At 43.5% G+C, this 16,248-nt stretch overlaps 1 protein-coding gene across 1 annotated transcript; it reads right to left on the reverse strand.

Moving 5' to 3' along the window:
- Positions 1 to 1,398: 1,398 nt before the first annotated feature.
- On the reverse strand, positions 1,399 to 2,412 carry LOC123030519 (natterin-4-like). The gene has a single exon (XM_044444532.1). It carries the CDS (start codon positions 2,410 to 2,412, stop codon positions 1,399 to 1,401), a length of 1,014 nt encoding a protein of 337 aa, XP_044300467.1.
- Between the last annotated feature and the right edge of the window lie 13,836 nt (positions 2,413 to 16,248).

Consider the following 16,248-nt stretch of genomic DNA (forward strand, 5'->3'; position numbering starts at 1 on the left):
CTAACAAAATGTGCAACATCTCCCTAAAAACAACCTCTGTACCAGAGGACTGAAAAATGGCCACTGTAACACCAGTGTTGTAAAGGGATATTTGGAGATGTGAACAGGCCTGTATCTTATTCAGGTCTAGGTTCTAAGATGGCCAACCTGCTAAGAGGTTTTCAGTACATTGTTCTTCTGCCTTTACATTGACACATTGAAATAGAACCAATTTTCTGGCATAGCGTCAGAATCCAAATACTGATTTTTCAGATTTTAAAATGGTGTCGAAGGAAATAGATGAAAAGTTTAAAAAAATTGCCACTCAGACTTAGATGCCATTATCATATTTAATATTTTTTTCATTCTGTGTTACAACAAATCACACAAGGGAAAACATCAAGACACAGAAGCATAGGTGACAAATTAAGATCTGGCAGAATCACTGTGCCAAAGAGGGAGATGAGGGGACAAAACCCTTTGCAACATGACAGCGGAGTGCGAAAAGGGTAACGGAGTCGTGGCAACGGGATCAGTACCCCCAGAATGGCTTCTGCTATTTAGGCATGAATCATTTGAGGAGAGTTGTCCAGGGAAATATATTTTGGATCACTGCATTGATGGAAAATGACTTCACAGTGGCAACAGATCTTGTTTCCAAGAGCCACTTCCACAAGATGCAGGATATGGGCTGAGAACACGCTGAACATATTCCAGCAAAGCACATTTTCTGGCCCAAAGCACTGATTGTAGCCCAACTATAATGCGTGTGCTCTGCAGTTCCTTGCCTATACCCCTGTTTTGCAGTTCAGGCACATGGGAAAAACAAGAATCCATCCTGGAGTCATGGATCTCCTTAGTGAGTCACACATCTCACTATAAAATGGGTGCCCTCTGCAAATGGGTGAGCTTTGCATTTGTACTGAGTTGGATACAGAAAAAGAGTGTAATACCAAGTACAGTTATTATGAAATAGTTTCCACAGAGCACATTCAATTTCAGCCCTTACCAAGTGTGTTTAGTGTTGCAGCCTGAGACAGCTCTATTTAAGTCACTGGCATTCCCTGCTGATTTCAATGAGTCCAGGTGCAACTCACTAAGTCTAGCTCCAACCATTTAGTTTGAATTCAGCTTGTGAGTTTGGTCTGCATTCCTGCATGCACGCACAGGTGTGTAAGCCCCTTCGGACCAGGCTGGAATTACTTCCCAGAACACATGCATAGTCCTCAGCAACATGCTAATCCTCCGTTTTGCTAGAGAGATACTTCCCAGCTTCCCCTCCAATTCCTGTGTCTAGTTGAGAAGGCCCATTGACTTATGAAGGCCCAGTATGCAATGAACGCAGAGTCCCCCAAGTTCCCCAGTAGTGTATTTTCCCTTTGTGATTTCTGCTATGCTCCAGTGTGGCTAGAGGATAATTTATCTTCTTTCTACTTGTGTGTCGCATGGAGTTACATCTGGGATAGGGATGCACCTCCTCACCACTGTCTGCACTTGAGCCACAACTGTATTGTAGCTGACTCCTTGCACTGTGGCACTTCGTGTCTCCCCATTGCGGTAGTAACGAGTTGCTGTGGCTGTGAAGGGAATGCTTCCTCTCTTTCTCATGCCATACATTTCCACCTCACAGCTGTGGTTGGGTGGGACATTGACCTCTACCTGTTCAGTAAAAGTGACAGATTCAGACTGAGTGGAGCCCTTCCTCCAATCAAAGTGTTTCTCCTTTGTGATACCCCATGATACCCCAATGTAGTCAGGTATGCCAATTGTCATGCCAAAATTCACACTGCTTGAGATGGACATGCCAATGTCCCAGCTGTGTTCATTTTGTACCATCTGTGCTAGGCTGGTAATTTTCTTAACTGCACTGCATTCATAGTTGTTGACTTTGCTAGTGGTTAAGATCAGAGATCCAACATCAGTGTACGACCCCTGGTTGAAATTATACCTGGCATTGTCAATTGTTTGAGACCGATAGTCCTTTTTAATAATCAGGACATCATAGTATTTATACCAGTACTCTTTGCCCTGGTAACCTAAGAAGAAAGCTTTATTTTTGCTATCCACCTTCCCTAAGCCATATTTATTTTTCCCCACATACAGTCTTGTACCTGCACAGGTATTGATGGAATTGGGTGGAACGTCACCAAATGAATCTTCTCTCCAGCTCAGTGATTCAAAGTTATGGCCATTCACCAAAATCCAGAACTGGGAAGATGAGTATTCTTTGTTTCCATAAGGGTAGAAGCAGTAGGGGCCACGGCTTGGGCTATAGTAGCCAGCGGAACAGTCTGATACTTTACAAGGATATTCCCACCTATTCCCATAGGCATTCCAGAAGGACACAGCTCCGCTGGGAGCAGAGCCTGGGAACCAAATCCAGCCCAGAGTGCTTTCATAGAAAACATCACCATTCCTGCTGGAAGATTCCATGTTGCCTCTCAGGTTCAGAGTAGCTTTGGAGTCTTTGACATGTACTGAAAAGTCAACCGAAACAAAAGCAAAAATGGATCAGACAGAAGAAATAATTTTTAAATTTGCTTTGTATTTTAAAATTATGTATATGACTTTTGTACGCCACCTAGGGACTTTTAGGTAATTGGTGGCATATAAATGGAATAGAAATAAACAAGCATTCAATCAGTCAATCAATCAGTCAAACAAGAAAGTAAAGAAATAAATAAGAGGCTTATGGTCGATGGAGGAACATGTTTGCATGTTATGTCATCGAATCTGCTGCTGAGATGCATGCATACATGTCCCATGCCACAAATGGTTGCATTAGGAACTCCAGGTGACCTGAGGAGTTCTCTGGGAGTGGCTTGATCCCAGTCCGCACCAGCATTATTCCAGCTGGGAAGGCAGTTGCAAAACTGGCAACCTGCACTCCTTGACTATCTTGAAATCCCCCTAAATCATGACACTGTGTACCCATTGAAGCCCCTGGTGCTGAGTGCAGCAGAATAACCAACATTATCCACCTCATTTTCCTTCTGTTTCCAAGTTTGGGATATTTTCCAAGGAGTTCTTTGAATGCTGCTTCAGCATCTGAGGGCCCAACCAGAGGGGGATGTCCCGGATGCAGTGACCGTCACTCTGCAGATGCTCTCATCAAGATGGCGAGGCCTGTGATGGGAGGGGTCAGGCCTCTGCTCCACCTTAGCAGGTTTTGAACAGCATTAGAGTGTTGACATATCAGGGTGGAGGGTGCTATAGACGATTTGAGAGGAGGGCATTTCTAGGGCTGTGTCCCCCATACCTACCAGTTGCCACTTGACCTGTTTGCACAGTCCTCTCCAGGACGGTGAGGGAGACGTTCATTGTGTTGGCCCAGGACTCAGCCATGAGCGGGAACACGGACACAGCGAGGAGCAACAGCTGCATCTGAAACAAAAGGCAGGTGGGCAATCAGTCTGGGAAGGCAGGCTGGAAAGCAGAAGGCATTTTGTCTGGATCACCAGACCTGTTTATATACCTGTAGCGTTTAACTGGCCAGGAGATATGAAGATGGCAAAACTTAGTTATTTTCTGTACTCTGCTCCTGTTGAAGAGCAGTGCTAGCCAAATGACACCAGTCTCACGGAAAGGAATGGATGAGATGGCTTTGGGCCTTTGGCACCAAACATTTTTGCCAGAATGGATCCACCCATGAGCAAATTGTAAGGTCATTTTTCCTTTTCTCTTTCCCTTTGGTGGAAAAGAATCAGATAGTTTACAGGAAAGTGTAAAGCTACTCATTTAGACTTTAAGTAAGTAATGGACTGAAGTGGCTTATTGAATTCTGCAATGCAAAGTTAGGCCAATATATTAACATTGCATTTAATATGTATTTTTATTTTGTTTTTGCTCACAGTTTCAAGAGATGTTTTTATTAGCATACTATTTTGAATATTGTACTCACATAATTTTTAAAGCCTACTTTACCTTCCCAACTAGAGCAATTGGAGCAGCTTACAGATCAGAACACTTAACACTGCAGCACAACAAAGCAGAGCAGAGAAAGTGACTTACGAATTGTAAACAGACAGGGACATAAGCTGGCCTGTTTTTAATGTTGTTAGCCGCTTAGAGAACCCTTTCTACTGTACAGAAGCCAAGCACTTGCCAGTCAGCTGCCCTTCTGCAGACAGCCCATACTGACCTAGCTGTGTCTGGGAGAAAAGATGGGCACATTCTTCTGGAGCAAGGTGAAGGCTTCGAGGGAGGCCACTTACCTTGGGATTCATTGATGCTTCTGGCACAGTAGTCCAGGGAAGATGGAGTGTTGCTTCCTCCTGTCTCCCTTTATACAATCTCCTGAGCAATAGAGGAGGCAATGGCCTCATTTGTAGGGTGGGACTTTATGGTTTTTTGTTTCTTTTTGGGTGGGGGGGGGAATTTCATCTAAGTTATCAGAAAATGTCCCTCTTTCTGATATCACATGAGATTAATTTATAGGAATCTTATCAAACCAATGTTCTAATTTCTAAAACAAATATTTTTACAGAATTCCCAGGTGTTGGTTCAGCATTCTGCTTCCCACAGTGACTAATCTGAGGCTTCTATTGACTCCACAACTAAAGCAAGAAGTAATTCCCAACCCCCTGCTCAGGTGTTCTATGCTACAACATTTACTGGCATATGGTCCCTGAATCTGCAAATTCCTTCAACCTTCAGAATTAGTAGCCACAGTCAGAGCCTGTAAATTAATTTGTCCATGTGCCCTTTAAATCCATCTCCCCAGTGGGCCAGTACCACATCTTGAATTAACAATGAGTTACAAGAAGTTTTTTATTTTTGCCTGTTTTAAATATATCGTCCACTAATTTCACTGGGTGACCTGATTTCCTGGAAAATGTTGGGAAAATTCTGAGAAATCCTGGGAGAAAAAGCTTGCTTCTATGTGCCTTTGTGTTATACAATCAAACCTGTGCCTCTTTCTCACAAAGCAGCAGAGTTCCAAGCCAAGTTACTGTTCAGTAATGCTGTTTGTTGCCTTAAGAAGATGGAATTTTAGTTGGACTGAGAAGCTGCTGTCGGCTAACAGTATCAGTGTTCCTGAATGGATCCATTTGATCATCTAGTTCCACAGAGGCAAGTGCCCCCGCAAGGTAGTTGTCAAACCAAACCAGTTTTCCTGAATGGTTCCTCCATCAGACACATTTGCATGTTTAAATAGACACACCGGCTGACCTGAACTGTCAAGAATTTACTGGACTGACCTATCAATAAAGCAGTCAGCAATATTTTCCATACTATTGTTACCAGTATTTCTGATCCATTTAGAAGATTACGTCATGCCTAAAGACATCAAGATTCTATTGTACCAACATTATCCCAACACTTAACACCCTGTATTGGTGTATGTGAGCATCAGAAATGGATTTGATGACAGAGCTGTGCATCCCATACAATAATAATGAATGATTTACTTTATTTCAATCATAGACCAGTAAAATACAAGAGTAGTAAAACAAATTCATTTTGACAAAATACATAAACCAAATCTAAACTTATCGAATGGTTAATGCAGCAAGTATCTGGACTTAAAAATGAATTATTGCCAGTGTTGATGCTGCAGTCTCAACTGATATAGATTTATGGCAACTTGACTGAAGTTTTATGGCATGATCTCACAGTAAATATGCTGGTGCTTTCCCCCACTTTCCCTGGAACTGCTGTCTCATGGGGCATAGAACTGGATGCTGCATGCCCTGTTGAAATATGCATTGTAACTGGTTGACTGCTGGCTAAGCATGAATCAGCAGAGTGCTGCAGTGGTCAAGAGGGTGAACGCCACCCCTGGCTGCATAGCCAGAAGCGTGGCTTCTAGATCAAGAGAGGTATTACTACCACTCTATATGACTCTGGCGCACCTGCAACTGAAGTATTCTGTTCAGTTCTGGGCTCCACATTACAGGAAGGATATAACCAGGTGAGAGTCAGTGCAGCGTAGGGCCACAAGGATGGTGGCTGGATTGCAGGGAGAGTCATGAGGCGAGACTGAGCAGACTGGGTCTTTTCAGCCTGGGGAAGAGGAGACTCAGGGGGGATCTGTTGGTGACATACAGGTATGTGAGGGGGTGTCACACGGAGGTGGGTAGAGACCAGTCCTCCCTTGCAAAGGAAGGCAGGACGCGCTCCAACGGAGCAATGCTCAGGGAGCCAAGGTTCCATTTAGATGCCAGGAAGTACTGCCTGACAGTTAGGACCCCCAGGGTGTGGAATGGGCTTCCACAGGAGGCGGTTGAGGCCTCATTGGTGAGGGTGTTCAAGGATAGGCTAGACATGTACATGGTAGGCATGGCGTGAGCAGAGGTCAGACTAAATGGCCCGGAAGACCCCTTCTCACTTGCTCTGTTTCTATGTCACTATGTTGTAACCAAACATGCTCTGCTGTTTCCATTTGTCCCCTCCTGAAGAAGCATGTCTGCCTCTGGGAGGATTCAGTTCTGCATCATGAATGCACTGCTGAATAGTCATTTTCATTTTTCCATAGCCGCTGGGTATAAATCCAAGATTTCACCATTCTCCAAAAAGCTTAAGTTTCCATTTCATGTGACATGTTTACTAATTTAACCTATAGGATAGTAGGCCTATAGATTGATGGACCCAAGTTTTACATTTTCAAAATAATAGACTAATCATTGCAAACACCCAATCTGTTGGATGTGGTCAACACGTGGCAGTTACTTGCACAGAAGCCTTGTGCAGGAAGTTTTACTAACAGCAGTCAGGGAGTGGGGACTTGAATGTAGCCTTCCTCTGCCCTGTGCAGCGCCCTAGTACCAGGGTTGGAGAAAAACTCAGCTGCAGATCTGGTTAGCTTTAAATAGGATGCAGGAAGAACTGAGACAGAAAAATGTCTCAGGCAGAAAAACATTTTGGGTGCTAGTTCTGTGTGCACACAACACTGTCAACTTGGAAAGCTGATTTACTGTGCTGTGCAGTGGTCAGTTTGGTTTTTTAAAAAAGGAAGGTAGCTATGCCCAGTGGTTCATATTCATTGCATTTCTGTTTTTTAATGTAAAACTGTTTGAAAGAGTTTCAAAAGCTCTAGGCTGGGGGATGGGAGAGGTCAAGAGCCTAGATTTAAGGATCTTGAATATTGTGGGTATAACAAAACCCAGGTCAAATGGAGGGAAACGGTGGATTGAGGTCATCTCTAGGTATTAACTGTATGTAAAGGACAGAAAAGGTGTGACTCTGCATGCCAGAGAAGGCAGGGCATTGAGTTGACGAGAGAACCTGCAAGTGCCCAACTCCTTGACAGCTCCTTGACAGCTCATCCCCCAGGCCAGAATGCTCAGGGTGAACTTAAGGTGGAGAGAGGTATCTAGACAAATAAGTGGTGGCTTCAGTTACTTCCATGTGGACTGAAAAAAAATCATGTTTCAGTCATGTTGAAGAGGTTACCAGTCTCGAGACCATAAATGAGTCATTGCCTGGGGCATGCTGGGGGTTGTGGGACTTTTTCTGTCACAACACGTACAGGATTGTGTCCTTGGTCATAATGACTTTTGCGGTATCTAAGTGTGACCCCATACTCAGAGAGGAAGGGATTCATTGGAGAGGATGGAGGGTGGATGGACTGATCAAAAACAAATATTGTTGTAACATTTGTTGCACTGTTAATAATATTTGCACATCCGCCTAAAGTTTAATTTGGTAGGTCATGCTGGGAACGGTAACATCTGGCAATGGCATGGTTTAGGCTCGCTCTCCATCTCATTCCACCCTTCTTCTCCTCTAAAGATGTAGAAACAGGAGGGTCACTGTAGGGGTATAGAAGCCAGTTTCACAGCCTGGTTCAGAGAAGGGATATTCTTTCCCGCTGCCCTTGCTATTATTGATGGACACAGCTCCAGTTGGGATAGACTCTTGGAGCACAACCCATCTCAGGCCTGTATCCTCAAAAATATCACCATGCTTGTCAGAATTTTCTTAGTCCTGCAGCTCTGCTAGTTTGCTGCCACCTTTGTCCTGCACTGATATAACAAAATAAAAGGGAGAGGAAAGAAACTTGTGTGAAGATTAGTTGAGAAACATGGACATGGTCTCTGGTCCTCTTACCATCAGTTCTGTGACGGACTGGGTTAATGTTCCCCTGAAAATGAATAGACACAGGGAAGGAAGTGATCTTTTAAACTCTCTTGCACGTATTCAGTCAATGTGATCTGAATACATTCGCTATGGAGACCGCAGCTGTCAAGTGCTTCTATTTTGAGACCAACTCTCAAAGCTCCTCTTATAGTCTGAGCCTGACTAAAATGTGTTGTCGGGCTGGCATCTAAGTTAATAAATAGTTGTTCACCAACTATCCTATGTTCACTGCTGTTCCCTGATTTGGGAGAAGGCCACAAGCATCAACTTAGAAGAGTTTTCCGCCATGTGACATATGTACAATCGGAAAAATATGTTTCTTCCCATCGGAAATCAGCTTTATCCATATATAAACATAAGTGATAGATTTGTCAGTTTACTGGCCCAGGGCACTATCCTTGCATCAGAGGGGAAAAAGTCCTACAATTCCCAGCATGCCCCAGCCAGAGATTTTTAAAACATCTAAACATGCGTAGGATTGTACCCTAAAACACTTGTGAGCTCACCCTCCTGAACTCACCCTCTCACCTCTCTCTCCACCTTCAGAAGATCTGACATATTTTGGAGCTCTGGAAGGGGACCTCTGACTGTAGGAAATAATTTTTATGAGAAGTCTTTCTGTAACGGAAGCTGTTCTCCTCTGATGGAATGACCCCTTCTATCAGTGGAAGAATTTATTCACTGGATGAAGCTTCCTTCCATTAAGGAGAGATTCCTCTGTTGGAAGGAGGAGATTTTGGCTCCAACCCAGTATTAAGATACTTCCAAAGAAAATGTTCACATTAATGGGGGTGGAATGTTTATTCATTTTGACTGCTCCTCAGTCAAAAATGAGTTGGGAATTGATTTATTTTTTTAACAGTTGGATTGCCAGCTATCAGATCAGAAAATTTTTCTGAACTTGTAAGCTCTAATCTCTTTTACCCCTCTTGCAGCTAGAAGAGGAAGGAAGGAAGGAAGGAAGGAACCATACCAGCTGTTTCTCCAAGGCTGTACAGGAAGAGGGTTTGGGGAGCATTCTGGGAACCAGGGTGGGGAGGAGGGGCACCTCCAATTTCCAACACTTTGTAGCAGCAGCTCAGCCTGCTTTCCTCCTCCTATGAAGTACCAAAATTAGATAGCTCAGATCAGTTGTCTAACTGTCTCCTCCATGTTCCTCCTACCCTGCATAGGATGCCCAATCTTCCAAGTTCAGAGGGTTCTGAGCATTTTGCCTGAATACTTTTACTATATTTAAAAAATGAAAATGATGTACTGCTGTTTGGCATATTAAATTTTATGATCATATCAAGATGCATTAGCTCTGCACTCACTTCATACAAGTACAGCAGAAGAATTGTGCTTTGACTGAATAGTTTTGAAGTGTTTTGACTACCCATCCCACTAATTAATAAATAAACAAACTCAAGAAGAAACATAGAAACAGGTTGAAGCATTGATAGCCAATTGATAGCTCAGTCTGAGTCAGAAGGGGTCAGCAATCCCTTTTAAGTGAAACATTAGAGTTCATGTAGATGATTAACTCTGAGCCAAATCAAGTGATAATTTAGCTTTAGCAATGATATAGGGGGAAGGGCTCAACCAGATGAATCCGTTGGTGATATCCTAGTGCCTGAGTCCAAGGTCAAGCCATAATATGGCATGAATTAGGGGATGGATCCAGATGCAATCCTTTTTTTTGTTTGAATAATTTTTATTCTGAATATGCCTAATACAAAGAAAAACTAAAAACAACATCAATCATTAGAAACATCAGACCTACTGGGTCAGCCCCCACATTTTTTCTTTTTATGTTAACTGATAAACATATTTAAATCTATGCAAAGCCCTGTTTCTCTAGCCAATAGTAAAAAGAGTCCCAGGTTTGATAGAAGTCAGTGTCTTCTTTCTCCTTCAGTGACAAAGTCAATCTGTCCATTTCTGCACAGTCCAAGATCTTTTTTAGGATTAGTTCATCGGCGGGTGGTTCTTCACTTTTCCAGTGTTGGACAAAGGATCCAGATGCAATCCTAACAAGTCATGCTATGAGCTCACTGTAAAAAAACCTTCTATGGAAAACAAACCTTCCATGAGCTCACTGTGAACAAGCCTTCACTGTGAATAAACACCACACTCCACTGTCTTCCTTCTTGGAAAACTGAAGTCTAAGCAAGTGCCAGAGCCCCAAAACTATTCACTTTTTCAAGGGGGGATACAGGAGCATAACAGCTGCAATATATACTAAGCCATGTAAGACATAATGGCACTTTTTCTAAGAAAACAAACATGGTACTTGATCTATCTTAGTTGCTCTTAGTTCTAATTGAAGTCAGTACAACTTAGCTTAATCATGATTAATTCTCACATTGATTACAATGGGACCTAAAGAAAACTAACTTAGAGTGCAAGTATTCCTCTTTAGATAATACACTCTCCTATACCTCAAGAAATCTATGATCCCACTTGGGCAAACCTGAAGCATCAAAAATTAAGAATGGAGGTGAACAAATGACCGACCTCTAAAATGCCATTTGGGATCTGTAGAGGCGCAATCAGTGCAAGAGAAGTTGGAAGTGCCCCAAGTGGGGTCCTGAGGCACGGCAGGTGTTTTGGTAGCTCTGGCTGGGTGGCTCTGCAGGGGTTGCTGGAAACTAAAGATGAAGTTGTACTGCTGGATTTGAATGGTAAGTCCAGCCACCACAGGCAGCTGTCATCATCTTTGGCTATCAAACAGACCCTGAGCTCTCAGCATACTCAGGAAAAATAAGTCAACCTGCAGAAACAGCACTTGGCTTTATCCACCCAATCAGCCACCATGGCTGATCACCCATGGTCAGTTGTGTCATATTGTGTGAGCCAGTGGAATGTTTACAAGTACGGTGGTCAGTTGTGTCATATTGTGTGAGCCAGTGGAATGTTTACAAGTAGGATTTGACCTCACGGTTCTCAGTTGCCAGTCAGAAGCCCACAGTGATTCTGCATGACTTCTCTCATAAGAGGTCAGACACTAAGATGCTTCATTTCTGGAGAAGGAAATGGCAGAATTATCATGGAAAGTTTAGCCTATCAAGTGGCTTGCTTTATATGAGCATCACATACAGGATCTATAATGGCCCCTATTCATATCACTTGGTGGCTTTTTGAGATTGGTTGCAGGAAAGCCATGAAATGCTTGAATTTCTACAGCAAATATTATATTAGCTCATTATTTTAATTTATATTTGAACATCTATTCTGCTCTAACAGTGCTTATTTTCTCTTGAAACATTCTCTGAACTTGAATAATGGGTACAAGGGAATGAATATTCTTCATCTATATTCTAAAGCGTGACGTAATATTTATCCTCATCCCCCCACCCCCTCGACAGTAAAAGGACTGCAGTCTGGATCCAACTTTCCTAGATCTCTGGGCCCATGTCAAATGTATCTTCCGCCAGTGCTTGAGCCCATTGGAAACAGCTCATCTTTGGTTTGGTTTAAGATTATCATAAGGTAAGAAGGCTCCATGTTGTCCAGTGTGCTCTTCACGCAGTGTCCACAGGATCGCACAGGAAGGGCATGAGTACCACACCACCCTCCTGCCCATGTTCCCCAGCAAGTGGTGTACACAGGAACACTGACGGTGGAGGGGGAGGTGGTATCAGGACTAGTAGCCATTGTTAGCCTCAAGCTCCCTGAATTTAAAACCATGAAAGTTGGTGTCCATGAATTCCACAGCTGAATTGTGCACTCTGTGAAAAAGTACTTCCTTTTATTTGTCCTGCCTCTCCCACCAGGGGACTCCATGGGATGAATCTGGGTTCCAGTATTATGGAAGTGGGAGAAAAATATTTCCCTCTCTCTTTATTCTCCATCATGCATAATTCTGTATACCTCTATTTAACTCTACAATATGCACTTATCTCTCTCTGTGTTTATATTGTATTTATATCCTGCCTTTTTCTCCTGGAAGGAACCCAAGACAGCTCACAGAATTCTCCCCCTCCTTATTTACTCCATGTGGGAGGTTAGTCTGACATTCACTCAAAGTATAAAAGGCTTAAAGTCACTCAGCGAGTTTGTGGCTAAGTGGGTACTAGAATTTCCCAAATCCAAGGCCCACACTCTAGCCATCACACCACATTGGCTCTTGGAAAAAAAAAAAAAGATCTATGACTAAAATTGTACAGAGTATTGCATGTGTGGTTACACCACAGATTTGTAAGGGTACTACAAAATGGGCTACTTTATGTTCATTTCCTAAGTATGTCCAACATGTGGACTTTTCCCAAACTTCTGCCTCAGTGAAAAAAAGAGGAATATTGTTGACACCCATCAGCTCCCCTTTCAACAGGTTCCATGAAAACTTCAGGGCATTTGTCTTTGGGACTGTATATGGGGGGGGGGGGGGTTGAAGAAAGGAACACAAAGCATTGTGGTGTCTGGTTGGAAGCTCTTCAAAGATGCCCCCCTCTTCTGGCAGCACACAGCGATTGCCAGATGTTTTGTCATCAGCCAGCACTGTACCCATAACACCTGCTGAATAAATAAGGGAAAATCGGAAGGGGAATGGTGCACTTCTAGGGAGAGTCAGTGTGACATCCAAGTTTGCCAACAGGTTTCTTGGGCTTGATTGTCCTTGGAACTGAGGCAACTTCCTCACCAGGTAAACCAAGTTAGCCCAGTGCTGTTGTGTCCTCTGCTTTTCTGCTGAATCAATAAATATTGAGAGCATTTCACAAGAGCCTCCTGTCTTGTTTCTGCTTCTGATGTTGCCCACATGGGCCCCCCTGCTGGCCACAGATGAGGTTGCAGAATGCACTCAGGAGAACTGCAGTGCCCCCTGTTGTTCACATTTGGCCTTTGCACTCAGTGTTTGCAGTGTGCATCTATATACTTGTCTGTTTCAGGACAGAGGGCTGCAATGCGATGCACGAAACAGATCAGCATGAAGGCCCCACTTCTGTGGTCTGGAGAAGTGTCCCAAGTCAGGGTGAATTGGTAGCAGCATTTTGTCTAGAAAAACTTGTTTGATGCACATCTTTAAAGAGCTAAAGTGGGAGAACTTGCCCGTAGAAGAGGTGCTCAGCTCGTGTCACTGTTTCCCTGCAGAGGGGAAGAGTGACCATAGCAGAGGCAGGAATATGACTGACTGAGCACAGATAACTGTGTGAGCCATAGTCATTTACCTGAGCACAAGGAGATCATCAGTAAGCCTGCAATTATTCTGCCAAGTAATAAGAAACCTGGTCCCACCCTCCTGTCTCCTCCAGTCGTTTCTAACCATGGAAGTTTGGTGCAATAGTTCCTTGTCAGGTGAGTGTCAGGTAGCACTGAATTAGGTGTAGTGGAGTCAAGCACAGAGTGGTGATGGAGATCTCTGCTTACAGCAAGCTGTGGCCTGGAAGGGGGTAGAGGGCAAGTCAGGGAAAGTCACAGGCTATCGTTGGGCAAATGGGACCCAGAAGAGCCTCAGGCACTCCTTGCTTGGGCAGCTTCTGGTGTTTCCTGCAGGAGGGTGTCCCTGGCACTGCGGCCAATTCTGCTGTGAGACTCTCTGCATTAGGAATAGGTAGCTGGTACTATATGGTGAGGTATTTAGGGCAGCTCAAGACCCAGTGCAATTGCTACCGCACCTTCCCTTAGATAGGTTCACTCAGACCCTCGCACATGCCGGAGCAACAGAACTTGATGGCCACTCTGCCCCTGAACCAAGAGGCAGGAGAGGAGCTGCAGGCAGGTTCCCCAGGGAGTTGCAGTCTTTCTCAACGTTACACTAATTCGTGACATCTAAAACACTCTCCTTGCCCATGACTACACAATGAGGAAAAACATGCCTGTTTTTTCTGTGTACATTAATAATGTTGTACTACCAGAGTCTAATTTCCTTTCCACTCTCCTTTCAGCTTCCTTGTTTACTGTTTCCCTCATTTTGGAGAGGTCAAATGTGAATGCACTTTTTTTGCCCAGGAACCCATCCCTTCTTTGGAAGTGAAAGTAATAAAAAGAAAAACAATTATTGAAGCAATCATGGATGATTTATTTGGTGTGGCATTTCTCGGGAAATTAGGCAGCAGGTAGTTGTTATCTTTCTTTATTGGAGAGAATACAGGAAACGCCCCCTTTGAAAACACAACACTTATGCAGGAAGATTCCTGCCTTGGGGATTCATGTCCCACATTGCATATCCTCTCTCCCATGGCCCTTTCTCCAAACCTGTGCATCCTTTGGACCTGTCCTCAAAGTTTTGTGCCCTGATGAGGCATTGGGGGCAGGTCCAGTCATCTCACAGACCTCTTTGTCTAATAGGGGCTGCACTTTGTGCCTTCAAACAAGAATATTGAGAGAATGTCCACAAATTCTGCAGTTTGTATAAACACCTCAGAAGAATGTTCTCTTAGCCTGTCCTACATGATTGGATTTTTTTGAAGGTTAACAGGGAGAGGATGAAAATAAAATAATTCAGCTTGAAGAATTTATGTGTGCAAGAAAGGTAAATCAATTGTCATTTTTAGAAGACACTCACTGTATATATACTTAACACATTTGTGCCTCTGTCAGAATATAACAGCTTGCTCACAATTATTTCTGAAGAGAATTCAAATGCGCCTGTATGGCCCAGATTGGCTCTATTTCTCTCTGCAGGCAATATTTAGGAATGGTATGCAGCTTCGAAAGTAAACTTTCATGTCCATCTTTTTTTAAAAGAAGAACCAAAGTAGAAATGGAATGTTTTTGTTGTTGTTAGTCGCGAAGTCATGTCTGACCCATTGCAACCCCATGGACAACATTCCTCCAGGCCTTCCTGTCCTCCACCATCCCCCGGAGTCTGTCTAAGCTGATGCCGACTGCTTCAGTGACTCCATCTAGCCACCTCAATCTCTGCCGTCCCCTTCTTTTGCCATCTATTGTTCCCAGCATTGGACTCTTCTCCAGGGAGTCCTTCCTTCTCATTAGGTGGCCAAAGTATTTGAGTTTCATCGTCAGGATCTGGCCTTCTAAAGAGCAGTCAGGGTTGATCTCCTCTAGGACTGACCAGTTTGATCGCCTTGTGGTCCACGGGACTCGCAGGAGTCTCCTCCAGCACCACAATTCAAAGGCCTCAATTCTTTGGCGCGCAGCCTTCCTTATGGTCCAACTTTCACAGAAATGGAATGGAATATATTTATGAATGAACAGAAGTGATAGAGACAGGAATTGGAGGTGACCTTCCATCCTGATATCTAACTAACATGCAAAAGAAATTAATTTTAGCAGGTGGATGAATGATAAAAATCACGGAACCCTTAAGTCGATCCATGAAAAATAAGGTCAGCTGTTATGTGTATTGACCACTGCTGCACCTGCAGGGATCTGCACTAGGACAAATGCTTTTCAACTTTTTCATAAACAATCTAGAATTAGGTGTGACCAGTGACATGGCCAGATCTGCTGATGACACCAAGATATGGTGGGTGATCAAAAGCAAAAGGGATTGTGAGGAGTCCCAGAATTCAAGTCGGGAGAATGGGCATGAGAATTGGAAATGCAGCTTGATACAAGCAAGTGAAAGGCGTGTTTTCAGACTGTGGCAAAACGTCATGTATTTTTGAGCTGTACCTGTTTATTTTGGATTTAGCTAATTTCATGGTTACTTTTTATAGCTTTATAGTTTTATATATCTATATATTTAGTATGTCTGCATTGATTCTGGCCAGGAGCCCATCAATTCTTTGGAAGTGAAGTAAATGAAAGTTAAACTTATTTAAACAATCATGGATGATTTGTTTGGTTTCGCTGTGGGACTTCACAGGAAGTTAGGCAGCTGATAGCTTTATCGTTCTTTATTGGAGATAATAAAGGAAACACCCCATTTGAAAAGATAACACTCATGCAGGAAGTTTTCTGACTTGGGCATCCATGTCCCACATTGTTTATCCTTGCTTTGATGACCCTGTATTTTTTCATGGTTCAGGACCATGCAGGGCTTCTACTTGTGCTTCAGGGAACATGTGTGGAAGCCCCCTTTAGACATGGGAGAAACGAGGACCGAGAGAATGGAGACATGATGGTGCTGGTGGGGAGAGGGCCAAGATCCCAGGGGACTTTGCTTTGGACAGTAGCAATGGTGGTGGGGTGGAGAAGGCAATTTGAAAGGCCTTCACTGGATCACAACAACCAAGGGCAGTGCTTTGCTTTTCTCTGAATCTTTGGCATAGTAATGAATGAGGAAAGTGAGAAGAGGTTGAA

This window comes from Varanus komodoensis, unplaced genomic scaffold (genome assembly GCF_004798865.1).
Source record: "Varanus komodoensis strain SLA01 unplaced genomic scaffold, ASM479886v1 scaffold45, whole genome shotgun sequence".
NCBI classification, from domain to species: domain Eukaryota; kingdom Metazoa; phylum Chordata; class Lepidosauria; order Squamata; family Varanidae; genus Varanus; species Varanus komodoensis.

What these genes read in the sequence shown, in the direction of transcription:
- LOC123030519 (XM_044444532.1), bottom strand. Translation starts at nt 2,412, where the DNA reads ATGGAATCTTCCAGCAGGAATGGTGATGTTTTCTATGAAAGCACTCTG.